We start from the raw sequence: 19,458 nt of genomic DNA, 5'->3' as shown, positions 1-19,458 counted from the left end.
TATTTGAATATGAAATTGACAGATAATCTATTTTATAGATTATGGAAGATCTTCTCTCTTCTTACCGTGACCTAGCTGAAGTTCATGCCCTTGAGGCTTTGATTCATTTTACCAAAAAGGAATATCTACAAGCAGAAAAATGGTAAGGATATATAGATTGTTCATAGGTCCATTCACATCTTAGTGTATTATATATCTCAAAAATTTTAAATGAGTTTGATGAAGATCTGATTTTATATTAATTTGATCTTTGTAGGCTTTAAGTCTTAATTTTATGAAATGTATTTAGCATGTAGCACAGTACTTATAAAAAAATTCTATGATGGGTTTCAAATCTAATTAGCAGATCATAATGTTTGGTAAATGGATGTAATGTTTGATATATGCTCTGAACATTTAGCACATGAAAGTACTAAAAGGCCACTGTGCTTTTTTTAAGCTCTTCAAAAACAGGTTTTTTTCTACATTATAATCTAAATTTTGAAGTAATGACTCGTTTTTAATTTGGCATCCTTGAATCACTCAAACTTTGATTGTTCCACTAGGAGACTCCTATGATGTGTATGTGATGGTGTGTGTGTGAGTGTGTGTATGTGTGTGTATGTATTTATTTATTTTTGTATTTTTTTTTACTCCCCTTTGGTGACTTAGTTTTCAGAGAGCACTCGAGAAAGATGCTGAAGTTGCTGAATATCATTACCAACTTGGGTTAACATATTGGTTCATGGGTGAAGAGACAAGAAAAGATAAAACAAAGGCTCTCACCCACTTTCTGAAGGTAAAACAAGGGCTACTATTCAATTCTTAGTTGAAATGGCGTTATAAAAATCATGAACAAAAACTATATAAGCTAGTTATAACCAATCTTTACTGAGCTGTTGTTATTTTTTTTTGTATTTCCTCTCTCACATGTATGGTTTTGTGAGGATGTTATGTGGATTTTCAAGGAAAAAAACGATACCATTAAATGTAAAAGTTACTTTTAAAGAAATTTGTGGGATTTTTTTTTCTTTTATCTAGCAACAAAGATGTAGAAGGAAAATGGTTTTTAGGTAAATTTCACTGTACGTTTTAGGTAAATTTATGTTTTAGGTAAATTTCATGTGTGGGTACATGAGTCTAGATGATTAACCTACTGTTATTTTTAGATATTTAACATCTACAAGCCTTACATTCTTATCTTGAATTATAAGAGCAGATAACTTTAATAATAGCTCTAACCTTACTTTTATTTTAACAAATGAAATGTTTTACATTTTCATTTACTTTCTATAAGTAGTGAGGGCCAGCTTTGATGTCTGTCTTAAGTCTTTACATTAAAGGATGTTTTAATCTGTGTATTTATCTTTTGTAGTTTAAGAATACCAATCCAAATAAACTTCTAATATTCTGTTAATATTTATTCAAAGGCTGCAAGACTGGATACATATATGGGCAAAGTATTCTGCTATTTAGGTCATTATTATAAAGATGTAGTGGGAGATACAAACAGAGCCTGTGGCTGCTACAGGAAAGCTTTTGAATTAGATGACACTGATGCTGACTCTGGAGCTGCTGCAGTTGACCTCAGCGTGGAGCTTGAAGATATGGTATTCTAATAACCACTTTTGCCTTTTTGTTTTCTTATCTTGAGTTAAATAAAAATATTTTTATATGCTCATACTTGAAAGCTGCCACTGGTTTTACTTTTTTTGTAGCTGCAATAGAATTATCTTTGCCTCCATTTATGAATAGCATAAATTTTTTTATTGGCAGATATTAAATTAGTCATCACTGTTGAAACTGGTTTGGTGTAAACTGGTATAAGTATAAAAAATTAGAAATATGAAAGGAGCATGTATTTTTATACTTTACATGGGTGTTCTAAATTTCTATGATATTTGATAGCTCTAATATTTGTATTTTCTTATTATTAGGAAACTGCCTTAGCTATCCTAACTATGGTAACTCAAAAGGCAAGTGCCGGAACAGCAAAATGGGCCTGGCTCAGGCGAGGACTATACTATCTGAAAGCTGGTCAACATTCTCAAGCAGTGGCTGAGTAAGGCACCTTCTTATATTTAAACTATGTTAGACAGCAGAATGGTTCCTTCAATTAAACTTCATTTATACCCAAAACAAACCTTACAAGTTGCCTACTATCAGTTCATCTTTTGCAAGAAGAAACCACACCATTTATTTATGATGCATTGGTATTTACTGTCTGCAAGGCAGTGGAATCTAAAAAATGAATTAAATGATGTCCTCTTGTTGAGGAGATAGCTAGTCTAGTGAAGTCTTAATGTGCGTCATACCTATGGTGAGTTCTCAGTAGAAATTTAAGTAATGGGGATGGGCTGAGGTACATATCTTTGTTGTTCTCCTGCTATCAAGCATTGTTTCTGGCAAGGGAATTTAGCGAACTTGCACACTATTTCTGTATTTCAACTATTGTATTTGTGTGTGGTGAAAGGATTGGTGGTGGGGGTTTATAGGCTAATAAGACAAGCTATTGCATACATCTGTCCTGGTAAGGCAGAAAACTAGGAGTTCTTTCAGATAATCCGGGAAAAGAAATTCTGGTCAGCACTTTTCCAAAAAAAGTATTTTATTCTTATTTATTCTAAAATTATAATAAAATTTCTTAATATTGAAAAAATCAAATCATAAAAGGAACAACACTGTCTGCTTTAAATAACACTTTTATAAATAAAAGTAGCCATTGATATGTGTGGTTCAGTTGAAATTTATTTTACATATTTTTTTCAGATGTGGAAATAATTCTGTTACTTTTAGTTCTCTTACTGTTTCTTGCAATTTTAGTTTACAGGCAGCATTAAGAGCTGACCCAAAGGACTTCAATTGCTGGGAATCGTTAGGAGAGGCATACTTAAGCAGAGGTGGCTACACAACAGCCTTGAAATCCTTCACAAAAGCCAGTGAGCTGAACCCAGAATCCACATACAGTGTATTTAAGGTTGCAGCAATACAGCAAATCCTAGGCAAATATAAGGAGGCTGTAGCTCAGTACCAGCTGATCATTAAAAAGACAGGAGATTATGTGCCTGCTTTGAAAGGTAATTTTTTAATAGCTCCTTTGACTTTTGTGATACGGAAGTATAAAATCTTTGAGTAAATTTCCTACTTACATGTGTATTGAATAACTTGAAAAGGACTTCTTTAATCAACAACAAAGCATCAAACCTCTTAGAGTATACTTTATATAGATTTGAATATAAAAAGATTTAATCTTGTTTCATAACAGTAAAATAATATGATAGAGATTTAACTTTTTAGACAAATAGCATGATAATTTTTGGATTGAAAAATAGACCTCTAAAAAAAAAGTACATCCCTAAAGCAAGAGTTTTCCTACTCTTAAATTTTGATAATTAATTCATTAGATCCCTAGGGTATCGTAATACTTTTAATTACCTTATAAGTTACAGAAGCTTATTTAAATGTTTTTTTTTAAATTTAGAAACAATTTGCATTGTTTTGTAATTACCTAAATTGATTTCAGTTCCTTCATTGATATCTCTGTGTTCTTAACAAATTAATTTTGGTAATTAAAATAAAACACCACCATCCATGTATAATCTAAGTTGTTTGTGATCGTATCTAACTATTTAAAAAAGCCTGAAGCTCATTATATATTCTCTCCATTTGCTTCTCTTTTTTAAAGAGGCTTAAATCAGAAATAGTGGGGGTTTTAGGGGGGAGTTGTTTTGGGGGGGTTTGGGGGGGTTTTTTTTAATAGTGTGAGGCACTTAACAAATTTGTATGTCATCTTTGCTCAGGGGCCATGCTAACTTCTCTGTATTATTCCAATTTTGGTGTATGTGCTGCCAAAGTGAGCACATAAATAGTATGTTTTACATGGCATTTAACTTGGAGTTTGAAACTATTTAAAAAATTTTTTTTGTAGACTTTCCTCGAGATGGAGAACTCACATTTATTAAATTTATACTCGCTCGGCACTTTAGGAAATAGCTATTTTCCCTGCCTCCCTCCTTCCCTCCCTTTTTTCATTTTTGAGTCCAAGTCTCACTCTGTCGCCCAGGCTGGATTGCAGTGTCACAATGGCGGCTCACCACAGCCTTGACCTCTTGGGCTCAGGTAATCCTTCCACCTCAGCCTCTTGAGTAGGTGGGACTACAGACATGTATCACCACTTTAAGTTTTTGATTTTTTAAAATAGAGATGCGGGTCTCACTCTGTTCTTCAGAATGGGTTTAAACTCCTGGGCTCAAGTAATTCTTCTGCCTCGGCCTCCCAAAGTGCTGGGATTACAGACATGAACCACTGCACCTGGCCCATTTAATTCTTATAGTATAGTTTGCTATACAGATTTAATATAAAAACATCAAATCTTGTTTCACAGTAGTTAATTAATAATATGATAGAGAGTAACATTTAGATAATATCCCCATTTTCGAAGCTGATGTTTGAGGAAGTAACTTGCCCAAAGTCAAGGAAATCCATTGGTTTTATAGATATCTTTTTATAATTTCTACTGCATGTTTATTCCAATTCTTCATTTGAATTCCTTCTATGTACAATCTGCTTTAAGATAATTTTATAAAATACCATTGCATTTTGTTATCTGGAAAGTGACTTTAAAATAACACCAATAAATTTACTTGAAGTTCAGTTTAAGTGTTTATTTTATATGTTTTAATCACAACTTCAAACTTACCTGATTCTAGGTCTGGGTGAATGCCATCTTATGATGGCAAAGGAAGCTCTAGTTGATTATCTTGATGGGAAAGCTGTAGACTACACAGAAAAAGCACTGGAATATTTTACTTGGTTAGTATTATTATTATTATTTATTGCATTTATTTTTGCAATATTATAATGAAACCAAATTTAGAAAATCATTTTATGTGTTCAGTTAGATATAGCAGTTTCTCAGAATGCCAAACGTAAAGAATGACAGACAAGCCAATTAATTCTATAACATACATATCGTATTATTTATGTACTTGGGGAAGCAGATACCATTCCTTGTGTTCTTGGTAGTGGCTGATATGCCAGGTACATAGGAAGGAGTAGGAAGGAAGGAGCAGTCAGCCAGTGGAGCAGCAGCTCCAACACCATGTGTTAGTGTTCTTTTGCAGTACGCCTGGAAGTGAGACTGTCTCTAATGGGAATGAACTGGAAAACAGGGCTTCAGGGTCACAATATGCTTTATGTTCAGGGGTCATGGCCTGTTTGGATAGGGCTGAGGGTAAGGAGAAATGAGCCTTCTCAACATTCCTGGTGATAAACTGTGTAGGGAAAAAGTGGTGTGGCTCCTAACAAGAAACAAATCAGAAAATTTTGAGTAAATTTGGCATTTTATTGAACTGTGAATTTGTTGGTTAGAGCCCAAGAGGTGTTATTTGTGGTACACGACTTTTAAAAGTCTACCAGTCAGATGTATGTTTGAATTTTCTTACTTTTAAGCATCTTTCTTGTGCTTCCCTTCTTTCTTTTTCTATTTACTTTCTCCTCTGTTTTCCCTTTACTGGTTCTTTCAGAATTGCTTTTCATATGTACCAAATATGAAATGAAAACTTAACCCTTTTTGATCTCACTAAATTTTATTGCTACTTTTCAAGTCTCACGTAATATATTTCTTTCCAAAGAGGAAGTTGCTGTGATGAGGTTATACGGTGTGCTTTGTTTGAATTGGTCTTTAAAAGTAAATGTGAACCTTTGAGCAACAATACTTTAGCTACAAATACTGCCTTTCTGAGCCTAGGGAATATTATTCTGGATAACATATTAACTCTCACAATCAATGATAAGGTAGTATATAAAACTGAATTGTAATCCCTAATTTATATTTACTTCTAGACTTAAAAGGAACTAATACTACTACAATTATTGCATAAGGGTGATAGAAGTTATTTCACTTTACATATATTTTATTTTTTACTGAACCTATTAAAAGGAGACAAGAATTTTTAGGCTGTTAAAACTGCCTGTGTTTCACTTTTTTTCCCCTTCTGTTTTCTCATTTTCCACTGTCAATTTTAGAAATTTTACTATGATATTTAGGTAAAGGAACTCCAACTGGTGTTGTCCTTCCTTCTGATTCTCACAATGGCTTTCAGTCATGACTGCAATTATTAGTATTACTTTTTAAGGAGAATATTGGAAAATGACTTTTGGCTGGATTCCATGAGTAGAAAAGGCTATGAAAGATGTTCCATCTGCTTGTCCATCTGCCAGTAACATAGCAGCTTGTGATAGTTGATTGAGACTTGGCTTAAATGAAACTGCTGTGTTTTATTTATAAGCTCTTGAGAAGAGAAAAATGAAGAGAAATATATGGCTGGAATTTTTCTCATTCTAAAAAGAAGTGCCTTCTATCATCATACTTAATATTTCTGTTTACTTTTTAACTCATTCAGCCTACTCTTACTTGCTTCTAAAAATGTAGGTCTTCTGATTTTTATGTTTAGATTTTTGTTATTTTGGATTTCAGAGAATAAATCCTCAACATCACCAATTATTAGAGACGTGCAAACCAAAACCACAATGAGTTGTCATCTCACCCCGGTTAGGATGTCTGTTATCAAAAAGACAAAAAATAAATGCTGGTGAGTGCAGAGAAAAGGGAACTCTTATACACTATTGGTGGGAATGTAAACTAGTATAGCCATTATGGAGAGTGGTTTGGAGGTCTCTCAAAAAATGGCAAATGGAATTGCCATATGATCCGGTAATTACATGACTGGAAATTTATCCAAATAAAAGAAAATCATCATATTGAAGAGACATCTTCACTACCATGTGTATTGCAGCACTATTCATGATAGCCAAGAGAAGAAATCATCTTAGATGTCCAACAACAGATGAGTGGATAAAGAAAATGTGATAATATACTCAAGGAATATTATTTAGCTATAAAAAAGAATGAAATCCTGTCATTTGAGGCAACATGGATGGAACTAGAGGACATTATTTTAAGTAAAATAAGCACAGGAACAGAGAGTTAAGTACCATGTATTCTCACTTATATGTGGAAGCTAGAAAAAAAGTTAATTTCATAGAGGAAAAAGTAGAACAGAGGATACTACAGGTTGGAACATATAAGGGGAAGGGAAGGCTAGGGAGAGATTTTTTTAAAGGATACAATATTATAGTTAGATAAAAGGAATGTGTTCTAGTGTTCTGCATACTGTAGGATGACTATAGCTAACAATAATATAGTTTCAAGTAACAAGTAGGAGGATACTGAATGTTCCTAACACAAAAAAAGATAAATGTTTGAGATGCTGATTACCCTGATCTGATTGCATACATTATATGTGTCAAAACATCACTCTGTACCTCATGAATATGTATAATTATTATTTGACAATTAAAAATAAATATATAAGAATCCTTTGGATTACAAAATATATTTGATACATTTATTAGTCTTTTAAAATTTGAGTTGTTTTGGTCCATTTTTTTGCTACTATAACAATACCATAGACTAGGTAATTTATAAAGAAAAGAAGTTTATTTGACTTATGGTCCTGGAGGCTGGGGAATCCAAAAGCATGGTGCTGGCGTCTGGTGAAGATCATCCAGTGGCAGAACGGTGAAAGGCAAGAGTGTGAGAAATGGGACTGAACTTATCCTTTTATTAGGAGTTCACTCCCATGATAACTAACACAGTCCTTCTATTAATCTCTTCAAGAGAGCAGAGTCAGTATGACCCTGTCACATCTTAAAGATCCCACCTCTCAACACTGTTGCATTGGGGATTGGGTTTCCAAAACATGAACTTTGGGGGGACACACTCAAACTATAACATGAAGGAAAAGCAAAAACGTGAGTTTGCAATTGTCAATTGTGTGAGTGTTACCAGCTTTACTACCTTGGTAATTGCTTAAGCAAGCAAAAAGAGCATAGTTTAAAAATTTTAATATTCAAAACAAATTGGTCCTGGAGAATTTTTAAATTTATTTTTGTGGTTTCTGCTTCTTCTAACTAAAATGGTGAAGAGAACCAACACAAAGTATCTACAAAATGTCTGGCACTTAAAATAATTACTTCCTCTTTTCCCCTCTTCCCCCCTTCCTTCCTTCCTTTTTTCTTATTGTCTCATTAGGGGGGTGATATAATATAATTCAGTTAGGAGGAAGTCAGTATAGCATTCACCGTGCTTAACATGTACTGTACCAGTTTTTCTGTGTTTTTTTTTTCTCTCTATTTATTTATTTGCTAATCAGCCAACTTTAAGCCAGTTTTTGGTTTTTGTAGAATTCTGCTGGAAAACCAGCTGGTCCAGGGCTTTTTTTGGGGGGGTCTATTTAGGGTCTCGATTTCTTCTTATTTCAACTTGGGGAGATTGTATGATGTCAGAAAGTCTTCCATTTCCTTTAGGTTTTCGAGTTTGGTTCCATATAAGTGTACGCTTGTTTCTGTTTTAATTGTAAGTAACAATGAGGGCGATAAACTTCATGCTTTCTGGAAATAATTAATAAGAATCACACTGTTTCTTTTTTTAGGGCTCTGCGGTATCGAGCTGATGTGTCTTGCCTTTGGAAGCTAGTTGGAGATGCTTGTACCTGTTTGTTTGCTGTGTCACCATCCAAAGTGAATATTAATGTTCTGGGAGTCCTTCTAGGTCAGAAAGAAGAAATACAAGTATTAAAGAAAAAGGAACTACTCCATCTAGGAGGAAGGTAATTTGCAAAGATTGTCAATTCATGACATTCAAATTGAATTAGGACCATTATAACAAAACAAAACATTCACTTTTATATTTCCATAGGTGCTATAGTCGTGCATTAAAACTGATGTCTACATCTAATACATGGTGTGACCTTGGAATTAATTATTATCGCCAAGCACAACATTTAGCAGAAATAGGCAGCAACATGAATGATCTTAAAGAACTACTGGAGAAATCTTTACATGTATGGTTCTGAGAAATTTTTTATAAACTTTTTTAAAAAATTAAGTACTTTTCTGGAAGATGTTTTTGATGAAGTAACTGATGCAGTGTTTTCACATAAAATCACAATTATCTTGTTACAAATGCTGATGTTCCAAGAAATAAAAATTAACCTAATTGATCTAACTTCTTTTCAGTGTCTGAAAAAAGCAGTGAGACTTGACAGTAGTAATCATTTATACTGGAATGCTCTTGGTGTGGTTGCGTGCTACAGTGGTGAGAATTGAGTAACACTTACTTCAGTATTTTTAAAAGATTGTGTGTTTCAGGTAACAAAGTTCAGTTTCATCAGTTTCTGTATTTTTCAGGTATTGGCAATTATGCCCTTGCTCAGCACTGTTTCATCAAATCAATCCAGTCAGAACAAATTGTGAGTGTTTTATGTGTCTATGAACAAGAACTTCAGAACTTAGTGTTACTGATTTTGAGACTTTCAAGTAGACAAGGGGCCTAATTTAAGAAAAAAATATGTCTTTTAGAATGCTGTTGCATGGACCAACTTGGGAGTGTTATACCTCGCAAATGAAAATATTGAGGTAAAATGTCAGTTTTGTCATATTAAAAATAAAGAACATTTTCTATTTATGATCTCTTCAACAGCTCAACTTGTGTAGGGATGTTTTGCACATTGTTTTCTATCCAGTTTGCTAGTTAACTGGCGATAATTCAGTTTATTTTGTTTAATAATAGCTATAAGATTTATTTTCCTTTTTATGACAAACTTTCAAGACATTTATGGCTTTATAATTATGTTGGTTTTTCATTTAGCAACTCTGTTATGAATTAATTGGGTGTTTTTCTTTTTATTTGTAAACATACAAGAGAAGTCCTGGGTAAACTGTGTTGGGAATGGGTGGGTGAGGTAAGGGAGACGGTATTCTTCAGCAGCTTAAATTTAACCTTTGGGTGATTTAGACTTTGGCTTTAGGAGATACAATTCCCTTTAAATACCAGTGTAATTGTCATACAGGAGCAGTTATACATTACAGAGTTGAAACTAAAGTAACTGAAAACATTTAATAAGTCATGCTTGGAAAGTTCTCATCAATCTGTGAATAGTCCCACATCTGAACACTTTTGTGTTTCAGTCAGTTTATTGAGTCTCATCCTTTCACAAAAGCTTCCATAATATTCTCAGGGATACATTAAGTCACTGCAAAAAAGACTGGCCTTAGAAGATTGTAAATAGATTGAAATAAAATATTAATTTGAATTTTAAAATATGTGAACATATATTTAAAAAATTTAAAGCAATGTCTTAGTCAATAGGCTATGAATTTGGTTTTATTATAGCATGACACAGTTGTTGCCCATGAGTTTACATTTTTATAGGAAAAATAAGGCTTTTTTCTGCCATATATAGATTATTGCGAAAACAATATGAATCAATATGTAATAATAAGTTATATTTTTGTAGCAGAAAAAAACATGCAGGTTAGTTCTCTTCAAAGTTTCCTTACTGCGTAGTGCAGAATTATGTTGTTTATCACTTTTTCTCCAGTAGCAGATGCATATCTAAAACTTCTCTGATTAAGCACAATTAGTAATACTTGAACATGCTCAGCTGCATAGTTCTAGAACACTCCTGAGTGCAACAGATTTCTCCTCAGGTTAGGAGTCCTGGCCCCCAATACAAGGACAATCTAGATGTCTCCCTTGTAGTCTGTAGAACTTATAACCAATGTCTAGGTTGTGAGTTTTTAATGCTCCCAGTTAAGCTCTCAGGGAAGTAAATACAACCTTCTTTAATACCTTCCATCAAACCCAGGTCTAGCAAATGGATGTATGATTGGTTATAAGTTCTACAGACTACAAGGGAGACATCTAGATTGTCCTTGTGTTGGGGGCCAGGACTCCTAACCTGGGGAGAAATCTGTTGCACTCAGGAGTGTTCTAGGACTATGCAGCTGAACATGTTCAAGTATTACTAATTGTGCTTAATCAGAGAAGCTTTAGGTTTATATGTATTTATAATAACAGGGTTTACTTTTCTTATTCTCTTATTTTATGCTTTTTAAACAAAGGCAGTTTAATATTACGTTTACAAAATGACTTGATATGATTTTTTTGTTTTGCTTTTTATTTTTCTAGCAAGCTCATGAAGCTTTCAAAATGGCTCAATCCCTTGACCCATCTTATTTAATGTGCTGGATTGGACAAGTAAGATATCTCATATAGTTATTAATAAACCTATTGATATAAATAACCTATTAGTATGCATAACAGTGATAATAATGATAGCAGGTAGTGTTTGAGGATCTACTTTGTGCCAGTAACTGTGTTAGTTCTCTGTTTACATTGTTTCTGTTAATCCATCATCAGTCTTTGGAATGTGGTTGATGTTACACTGTCTTTTAGGTGTGGAAATTGAAGCTCAGCGATCCTAAGTGTTGTACCTAAGGGCACACAGCTTATAATGATTAAACTTTGGTTTTTTGGGGGGAGGGCCTTTGAACCCCATCAGTCTGACATTCCTATGCCTAAAAATAAACGTGAAAATCTGTTGTTTGGCATTGACAAAGATTATTTTGATTATTATTTTTTTGTTTTCTGTAAAATCTTCATATTTGATGCGACACTTATTTATGAGTGTTTTCTCCTCTCCCAAATGTAGATTTTTGCACTCCTAAATAAGAACCAGGATACTTTGTTACCAGTCTGAGTCTGTCACTGACTGACATTTTTGCCTTCAGATTATCACTTCCTCTGGATTTTAATTTTCTTAACCTGAAAAAGAGGGGGGTTGGACTGAGTGGCCTCCAGTGTCTTGTCTAGTTGAGAAATAGAAATAGTGATAAATTAGTAAGCAGTCGATTGTTTTGGTTCAGAGAATAGTGGGAGCATCACCCATATCAGATAATCATTAATCAGGGTTCATATATCTTTTATTGTACTCTTTACTCAGGTCTAATTCTAATTAATAGGTGAAGCAAGCAGACATAGAGAGACAGTTTCCTGTTCCCATCCTCTGTGGTAGCCTCTGGGAGCAGCAGCATTACTATGTTAGCCTCTGTGTCAGTTATTAAACCCAGGGAGCCTAAGAATTTGCATTTCTAACCGCTTCTAAGTGATGATAAGGAGCCTGGTCCAGGGACCTCACTTTGAGTAGTACGGTTCTAAGTCAGTAGATCTTAGATGATTATCAGAGTCACCTAAGATCTTTTTAAATTATTGTTTTAAAAGTTTTTGTTTTTAAAAAAATTTGTTTCAGGAGGTAACTGATGCATTTAATTAAGATGGTAACAATGACAAAAACTTAAATTAACTTTGCTTTTAAGCATAGCTAGTAAACCATTAGTTCTTTTGGTTTCATTTATTATTATCATTACCATTACTATTTTCTTTTAAACACATTGAGAACTTCATTTTTCCTTTCATAGGCTCTTATTGCAGAGACAGTTGGAAGTTACGACACCATGGATCTCTTCAGGCACACTACAGAACTCAGTATGCATGTAAGAACTGGAGCATTCTTGAGTATTCATTAATGAGAATAGTATTATTCTTGTTAAGAAAATAATCGTTGACTAGACGTGGTTCTCATGCAAGTAATCCCAGTGTTTTGGAAGGCTAAGGTCCAGGAATCACTTGAGACCAGGAGTTCAAGACCAGCCTGTACAACAAATCCCCGTCTCTATAAAAAAATTTAAAAAATTAGCTCATTGTGGTGGTGCACACTTGTAGCCCTAGCTTCTAGAGAGGCTGAGGCAGGAGGATTGCTTGAGTCCAGGAATTTGAGGCTGCAGTGAGCTGTGAATGTACCACTGCACTGCAGCCTGTGTGACAGAGTGAGACCCTGTCTCTAAAAAATATTTTTAAAAAATGCATAGATGGTAGTATAAGATGTTAATGACAGCAGTTGTCTCTACTCTTTATTTTTTCTTAGAAATCGAAAAGCTGACTTTCAAGAACTTCTAGTTTTTGTTTTCCTACAGCTTTGAGCTGATGAAGAAGTGGCATGGAGATTTAGTAGATACAGTAGCAGCCACATAGAATACAAACTGAGCCTCTAGGGAAAAAATAGATACGAGATAAAGACTAGTTTTGGTTGGCATTTTCTAGATTTTTTCATACAAATAGTTTAGAATCTTGTGGGTTGACCTATAGGAATCGTGCTGAGGAAGGGAAAACCAGTACTTCAGGTGGGGCTCTGTTTTCTGTTTTTATCCCATCTGATTCTTCTACTTAGGACTGGAGCAAGTGATTTAAATACAACCTTAGGTGTTTTATTGTAGTGACTCTTCATTTAAAGGTGCTTAAAGATCACTAAGATATGATGTTTATTGTATTGAAATGCAGTGTTTTACTTCTTAATTTTCTTGGCATATTTCTTCCCCTCTGTCCACTTGATACCTTTGACTTTTTTAAAGACTGAGGGAGCAATAGGTTATGCATATTGGGTCTGCACAACACTGCAAGACAAAAGCAACAGAGAAACAGAGCTGTACCAGTACAACATCCTACAGATGAATGCTGTTCCAGCAGCACAAGTTGTTTTGAGTAAATACATAGGTAAGGTACCTACTATATAATGGCAACATACTCACTCATAAGTGGACCCTGAACATTTATCATAATACTTTAAGAAAGGAATTGGCAGTAGTGGGACACTGCTAGGGGGGCGGGGAGGCACACAATATCAATAAGGGTACCCACACTTTACCTGTATGATCACCACATATGTACCTAACCCTCGTTTGTACCCCACATTTTCAAAATAAAATAATTATTGAAAAAAGATATTTGGATAACTATTGAGATAATTGAAATAATTTTTTAAATTAACTCATTCCAAATTAAATACTAGTTTTCTTTAAGGCACGAATCTGCCTTCTTTTCCCAATGTGCAAGCTGTCTACTTCTTAAACTAAAGTAAGGACTTTTGAACAAGGTGATAACCACTTGCTACCTAATGATTCAAGATAAAAGTGATTTCCTTTTTACAGTGGAAAGTGTTTTAGAGCTTAATGGACCTGTGATGCTGCTGTTGGGGCCCCACTGTTTTCTCTGCAGTCTTAGGCCAAGTATTTTGCCTCCCTTAGCCTTTGTTTGTTCTTTGGAAAGTGGAGATGATAATTCCTGCATTGTAGAGTTTGAGTACTAAGTGAGATAAAATAAATGAAGTGCCGAACTCAGTGCCTTTTTACGCCCAATTTTTATGCCCCCTTTATACCTGATTTTTCTTCAAGATATTGGAAACATACTGGTTTAGGTCAGGGACAGAATGAAGTTTTATTAACCAACTATTGTAATTTCTTGTATTCCTTCATAAAACTACCAATTTGTTTTAATCTCTAACCACCGCTTAGTAGCCATGATTGAAACCTTGGGCATGCTACCAAATTGAATTTTAGTTTTCTCAACAGGAAAGTATCTTTTGCTTAGGGTTTAAATGATTTATACAAAATGTTATGTTGAGAACCTGGCATATCCTAGATGCACAAGAAATGCTAGTTTCATTAGCCTTTGACAAAATTCTAATGAAGAAGCAAAGAGTTACAGGAATACTGAAAACAGTGAATATTGGCAGTCAAATAATGTGAAGAATCAGATAAACTGAAAAACAGGAGAGAAAATGCCTCATCATAGAGATTGTCATACTCTTCATGCATTTAGTGTGGGGCACTGAAATCAGCACTTTAGGAAATTGTCATATTACACTGTGTCAAAATGAAAGACTCTGTTAAATACCTAGAACTGAGGGAGTGTATGGTCAGAAATTGTATTGTTGGGTCTCTTTACAGAATGTGTATCATTCGTAAAGTATTTTCATAAAGAGGTAGCTCTTCAGCTTTCTGCAAAATTCAGATACCTAAAATAATCAACAAGTTATTCTCTAATAATTATGTGTCACTGGGTTTTTAACTCTATAGTGAAGCCATATCATATACTCTTATAACAAATTTAACTTCATGTGCTTGGCCAAAAAAAAAAAAAAATTAGAAAATCAGAAACAGAAGAGGGGGCCGAGAGAGAATACAGACCATTCCTTATCTGTCCTGCTGACTGCTGGCCTTAGGGTGATGTGGCATGAGCAGGTGTGGCTCTCCTCATACTCATTTGGACTCAGTTTTTGTGATCCTTTCTTTGTATGACTTTACGGAATTTTTAGAATAATTTTGTGATTTTTACTTTATTTGCTGATGTTAGAACCTAATAGTCACATAAGATATGATTACTCTGTACTTTGTTAAATAATTTAAAGGATTTGAAAACTTACTTCCCACCCCCAGTACTTCCTTTAAGTAGATCAGATGTGTTTCTTTTTCTACATTGTATCTTAGTAGGTATTTTTTTTTTACATTAAAATTTCAAAATACTGCATTTAAAATGCCCTGATTATCTTCTGTTTTTAGTGTACAATACTGATTAATTTTCTCTAAAGTATATAGAGATTGGAACACAACCACTGAGGGAAACTGTTGCTAGATTTAATCACAGAAAAATTTAAATGATTAGGCAATGAACTAAATTTCCTTATAAATCCCATGACCGGTTTTAATGTAAGCTACCATTTCAAGTTATTATATCTTTGGGAATAAAAATGTTTAAATTCTGAAACATAACCAGAAATAATACATAACTATTAAATACTGTTCAGCAATTTAAAAGAGTTAGAAGGTGATTTCTGACATATTATGTGCAAGATAAAATCAGTCCACTATTCTTAACAATGTCAATAATCTCAGGAGGTAATCTGGTAAGATACTGAAAAAAATTTAAAATAACACTAATATTTCATGACCACAATGCACGTGTAAAATGAAGATATTTTTGGTTTTCCAGAAAGAATTCCGAATTATGCTCCAGCTTTCTCGATGTTGGGTTACTTAAATGAACATCTGCAATTGAAAAAGGAAGCAGCAGATGCATACCAAAGGTAAAATATATTTAATGGCAGTGCCATTGTTGTTTAAAATTTAGTCTCATTCTCATAAAGTGGGTGCTAAATAAATGTTCTGACTCCTTGCCTGTGTATTATGATTACACAGCAGATAAAAAGATGTGGTCCCTAATTTAGTTTCTGATGTTCATCCTGGGGCAGGAGGTAGGGTACAGAAATTGAGAAAAAGACTTTGAGGGAAAAGAAAAAGGAAACCAAACCAATCAAAAAAGCCCTCAGAAAAATCTGTCCCCTAAGAACTTGTCTTGCTTTATTAGATGTGAACATGTGTTCAATCAGACAACATATGAGAACATGTGATGTATTTGTTGAATGTCTTTAATATTTACTGTATATGTATTTATTCATCAGTGAATGTGTGTTGAACTACTGTATGCCAAGCAGTGTCCTTGGCACTGGCGATTTAGCAGTGAATTAGAACAGATGTAGGCCCTTTTGTCACGGAGCTCATGTTCTGGTGGCAGGAGACACATGTTAAGCTGATAAACATCTGTGATGATAATAATTGTGAAGAAACAAAATTAAAGTAGGATGAGGAGCCAGAGAATGCAGGGTAGGATGTGACATTTCAGATTAAAATAATTTAATTTAAGAGGGGTGGGTTTACTAAGGAGGCAATTGAGGCTAGAATTCAGTGAACTGAGGCTACAAGCCCTTGTTTATTCAAGCAGGAATATTCCGGGCAGAAGGAACGGTAAGAGCAAGTTGTCTGAAACAGGGGTGGACTTCGCATGTTTAAGAAACAAGAAAACCAGCTGGGCTTGGTGGCTCAGCCTGTAATCCCGCGCCTTTGGGAGGCTGAGGTGAGTGGATTGCCTGAGCCTGCGGGTTCGAGAACCACATGGGCAGCGAGACCTCATCTCTACAATAAATCGCCAAATCAGCCGGGTGTGGTAGCGCATGACTGTAATTCTGGCTACTTGGAAGGCTGAGGCGGAAGGATCGCTGGAGCCCGGCAGTTCGCCACCGCGCTCCAGTCTGGGCGACAGAGTGAGACTCCAACTCAAAAAAAAAAAGAAAAAGAAACAAGAAAACCAATGTGCTGGAATGGAATGAGCAGCCTAGAGAGTGATGGAAAGTGAAATCTACTTAGAATTCTGTTCTCTGTAAATTAATAGGTGGTAAGAAAATAACTGTTGTGCTAATGAATAACTACTAGATGAAAAGTTAAAAGACCTGACTGCCTAACTTCTGACGCACATGACTTCCCTAAATCAAAGTAAATCTTTAGAAGAAGGCTTGACAGGTAAAAAATAATTGAGGTGGCCCAAATGCTTTGTCATTTCCTTTTGTGGATCTCTCTGTAGTTCAAAGGAATAATCGCTAGGTGGTACTGGAGTCTGTATAATCAGGAAGTCTCCAGGTGTATGTGGAAAGAAGTTTATGAAAAACCATAACTTTGTATCTTTCAGTGTCAATAAACTTACCAGTAAACTTTATAAATATGATGGACTGCAAGTGAGCAAGATTTTTAAACAGAGAAAGCTAGACAGCTATGTGCTTGCTACTTGTTTGTACATATTGTTGTTATTGCAGATACTGTGAATCTACACCTTAGGCTTAAAATGGCAATTTCGCTGTCACTTACTGCTCATCACTCTCTTGACTCATCATCACTGCTGTTTTCTGCTTTAAACAAATATTCGAGACCAGAAACAACAAATTAGGCAAAACTCTTACCAGGGGTATAATTTTTTTTTAAAATCTCTGTAGTACTGTCTTTTAGGCTTCTGTAGCAAATTGTTTTTCATGCAGCATCAGGGGACAAAAAAGCCTTTCTTGGATACTTCTCCCTGGCCATTCCTCTTTAAACAGGAAAGAAAATAAAAGCCCAAAACCTCATTAAACATCTAGCTCCTTTTAAGACATTCTTCTGCCTGCCCATGGGGAACTGAGGATGAGAAAGAAACACCAGTTGTCCACAGATTTATCCTTGAGGAACTTCTAATGACTCGTTTTCTTCCCTCAGCTCACTGTTCTTTTAAGATTTTTCTGTCGGTTCAGGCAAGGGCACAGGAAAGCACTCAATTTCCTGGCTTCCTAACTCCAACTACTGGTATATAAACATTTTCAATAGTGTTTTCTATAAACTCCAAGTATGTCAAAACTTAAAACTGTGACAAAGTCACTTCCCATATTCAGATTTTTGGAATATTTAGAACTCAAATGAAATAAGTGATTTCACTTACTAAGTCATTTTTTGTTATTTTCCTGATAGTCTAAAAACTAAATATATTTAAGTGCTTTTGTGGTACCAACTTAATAAAATATGAATGAGCAGTTGCAACTAGTATTAAGGAATTAGTGAAATTAAAGGAACAAACATCTGTAGATTCAGCTAATGAGAAAGGTAACAGAATGCTATTCCACACAGACACATTTTAACACCTTGTTCTTTTTTTAAGGGCAATGCTATTGTTACAGACTGCAGAAGACAAAGATACTTATAATGTTGCAATAAGAAATTATGGCAGATTGTTATGGTAAGCATATTCCCCCCCCCCCATTAATCCCATGAATCTCTTGTATTTTTCTGGAGAAACCTATGGGACTGGTGAGATGATGACTGATTCCCAGAGTTTCCAAAGAAACAGGCTGTGTTAACAGTTTTCTGTGCCTATAAGGATACCCAACTCCAGTGTGTTTTTTAAGGAGCAGTTGTAAAATTCCTGGTGTGGGAACTGGAGAGGTAGTGGCTGTCTTTATAGAATAAGCTTAGTTTCTTAAGAGTATTTGGATTTATTCTGACTTTTTAATATTTTTTATATTTTTTAACTGGGGATGGATATTAGGGGTCCAGGAACCCCTTGAAATTGTACACAAAAATTGTTTGTATGTATGCCATTTGGAGATGATGTGGGAGTGCTATATCTTTCCTCAGAGACTTCTGACTTCAAAAAATATTTTTAAAAAGAATGATTAAGAAGCAATTATTTTAGAGCAGCGGTCCCCAACCTTTTTGGCATCAGGGACCAGTTTTGTGGAAGACAGTTTTTCCATGGATGGGAGGGGGGCGGTCATCAGGCATTAGATTCTCATAAGGAGCATGCAACCTAGATCCCTCATATGGGCAGTTCACAATAGGTTTCACTCTCTCAATTTTTAAAATTTTTTTTGTAGATAATAGGTCTTGCTATGTTGCATAGGCTTGTCCTTGAACTTGTGGGCTCCCAAAGTGCTGGGATTACAGGCATGAGCCTCTGTGCCAGCAAACTGTTGCATGTAAAAGTTGATAGAGCTGTTGGTTCCAAGATTTTGCTGAAGCAAGGAACAGATGTAAGAAATTGTATAGAATAAAGTATCTGTTCTTTTTAGTTTTGATTTTTTATATAATGAGTATTAATGTATTTTAGAAGGAAATGTGTGCCTTCCGTTACAAACAGGTCATTTTTTTTTCTTTTTGTTATGAACTATACACTAAACTTGTAAGCATGCAATAAGTAATAAAATAGAGAGCAAAATTTAATGACTCATCACCATTCAAACGTAACATCTTACAATTCTGTCAGCTTGCTTCAGGTTTCTTTTTCAAAGAAAAAGTTACAGATAAAGTTGTAGCTCCTCTGTCCCCTTCTCTAATTCCATTCTTTTCTCCACACAAGTAATCACATCTTTGAAGATAGTGTTCATT

At 34.7% G+C, this 19,458-nt stretch overlaps 1 protein-coding gene across 3 annotated transcripts in view; it reads left to right on the top strand.

Annotated features, from left to right (window-relative positions):
* Nucleotides 1-19,458, top strand: part of TTC37 (tetratricopeptide repeat domain 37) — an 89,090-nt gene that overhangs the window by 32,158 nt on the left and 37,474 nt on the right. For all 3 annotated transcript variants that reach the window (XM_021708531.1, XM_008050666.2, XM_008050735.2), the window contains 16 exons: nt 39-142; nt 652-778; nt 1,410-1,589; nt 1,917-2,041; nt 2,803-3,056; nt 4,689-4,791; nt 8,475-8,651; nt 8,741-8,885; nt 9,061-9,139; nt 9,232-9,293; nt 9,403-9,459; nt 11,015-11,083; nt 12,304-12,378; nt 13,294-13,435; nt 15,710-15,803; nt 18,233-18,310. In XM_021708531.1, the coding sequence (XP_021564206.1) occupies nt 39-142; nt 652-778; nt 1,410-1,589; nt 1,917-2,041; nt 2,803-3,056; nt 4,689-4,791; nt 8,475-8,651; nt 8,741-8,885; nt 9,061-9,139; nt 9,232-9,293; nt 9,403-9,459; nt 11,015-11,083; nt 12,304-12,378; nt 13,294-13,435; nt 15,710-15,803; nt 18,233-18,310 (1,871 nt within the window). The remainder of the gene's footprint in view (nt 1-38; nt 143-651; nt 779-1,409; nt 1,590-1,916; nt 2,042-2,802; nt 3,057-4,688; nt 4,792-8,474; nt 8,652-8,740; nt 8,886-9,060; nt 9,140-9,231; nt 9,294-9,402; nt 9,460-11,014; nt 11,084-12,303; nt 12,379-13,293; nt 13,436-15,709; nt 15,804-18,232; nt 18,311-19,458) is intronic.

The sequence above is a fragment of the Carlito syrichta genome, unplaced genomic scaffold (assembly GCF_000164805.1).
Source record: "Carlito syrichta isolate Samal-C Ts95f unplaced genomic scaffold, Tarsius_syrichta-2.0.1 Scaffold6706, whole genome shotgun sequence".
NCBI lineage: Eukaryota > Metazoa > Chordata > Mammalia > Primates > Tarsiidae > Carlito > Carlito syrichta.
Note: the sequence above shows the minus strand (reverse complement) of the source record. Positions and strands in the feature narration are given on the sequence as shown.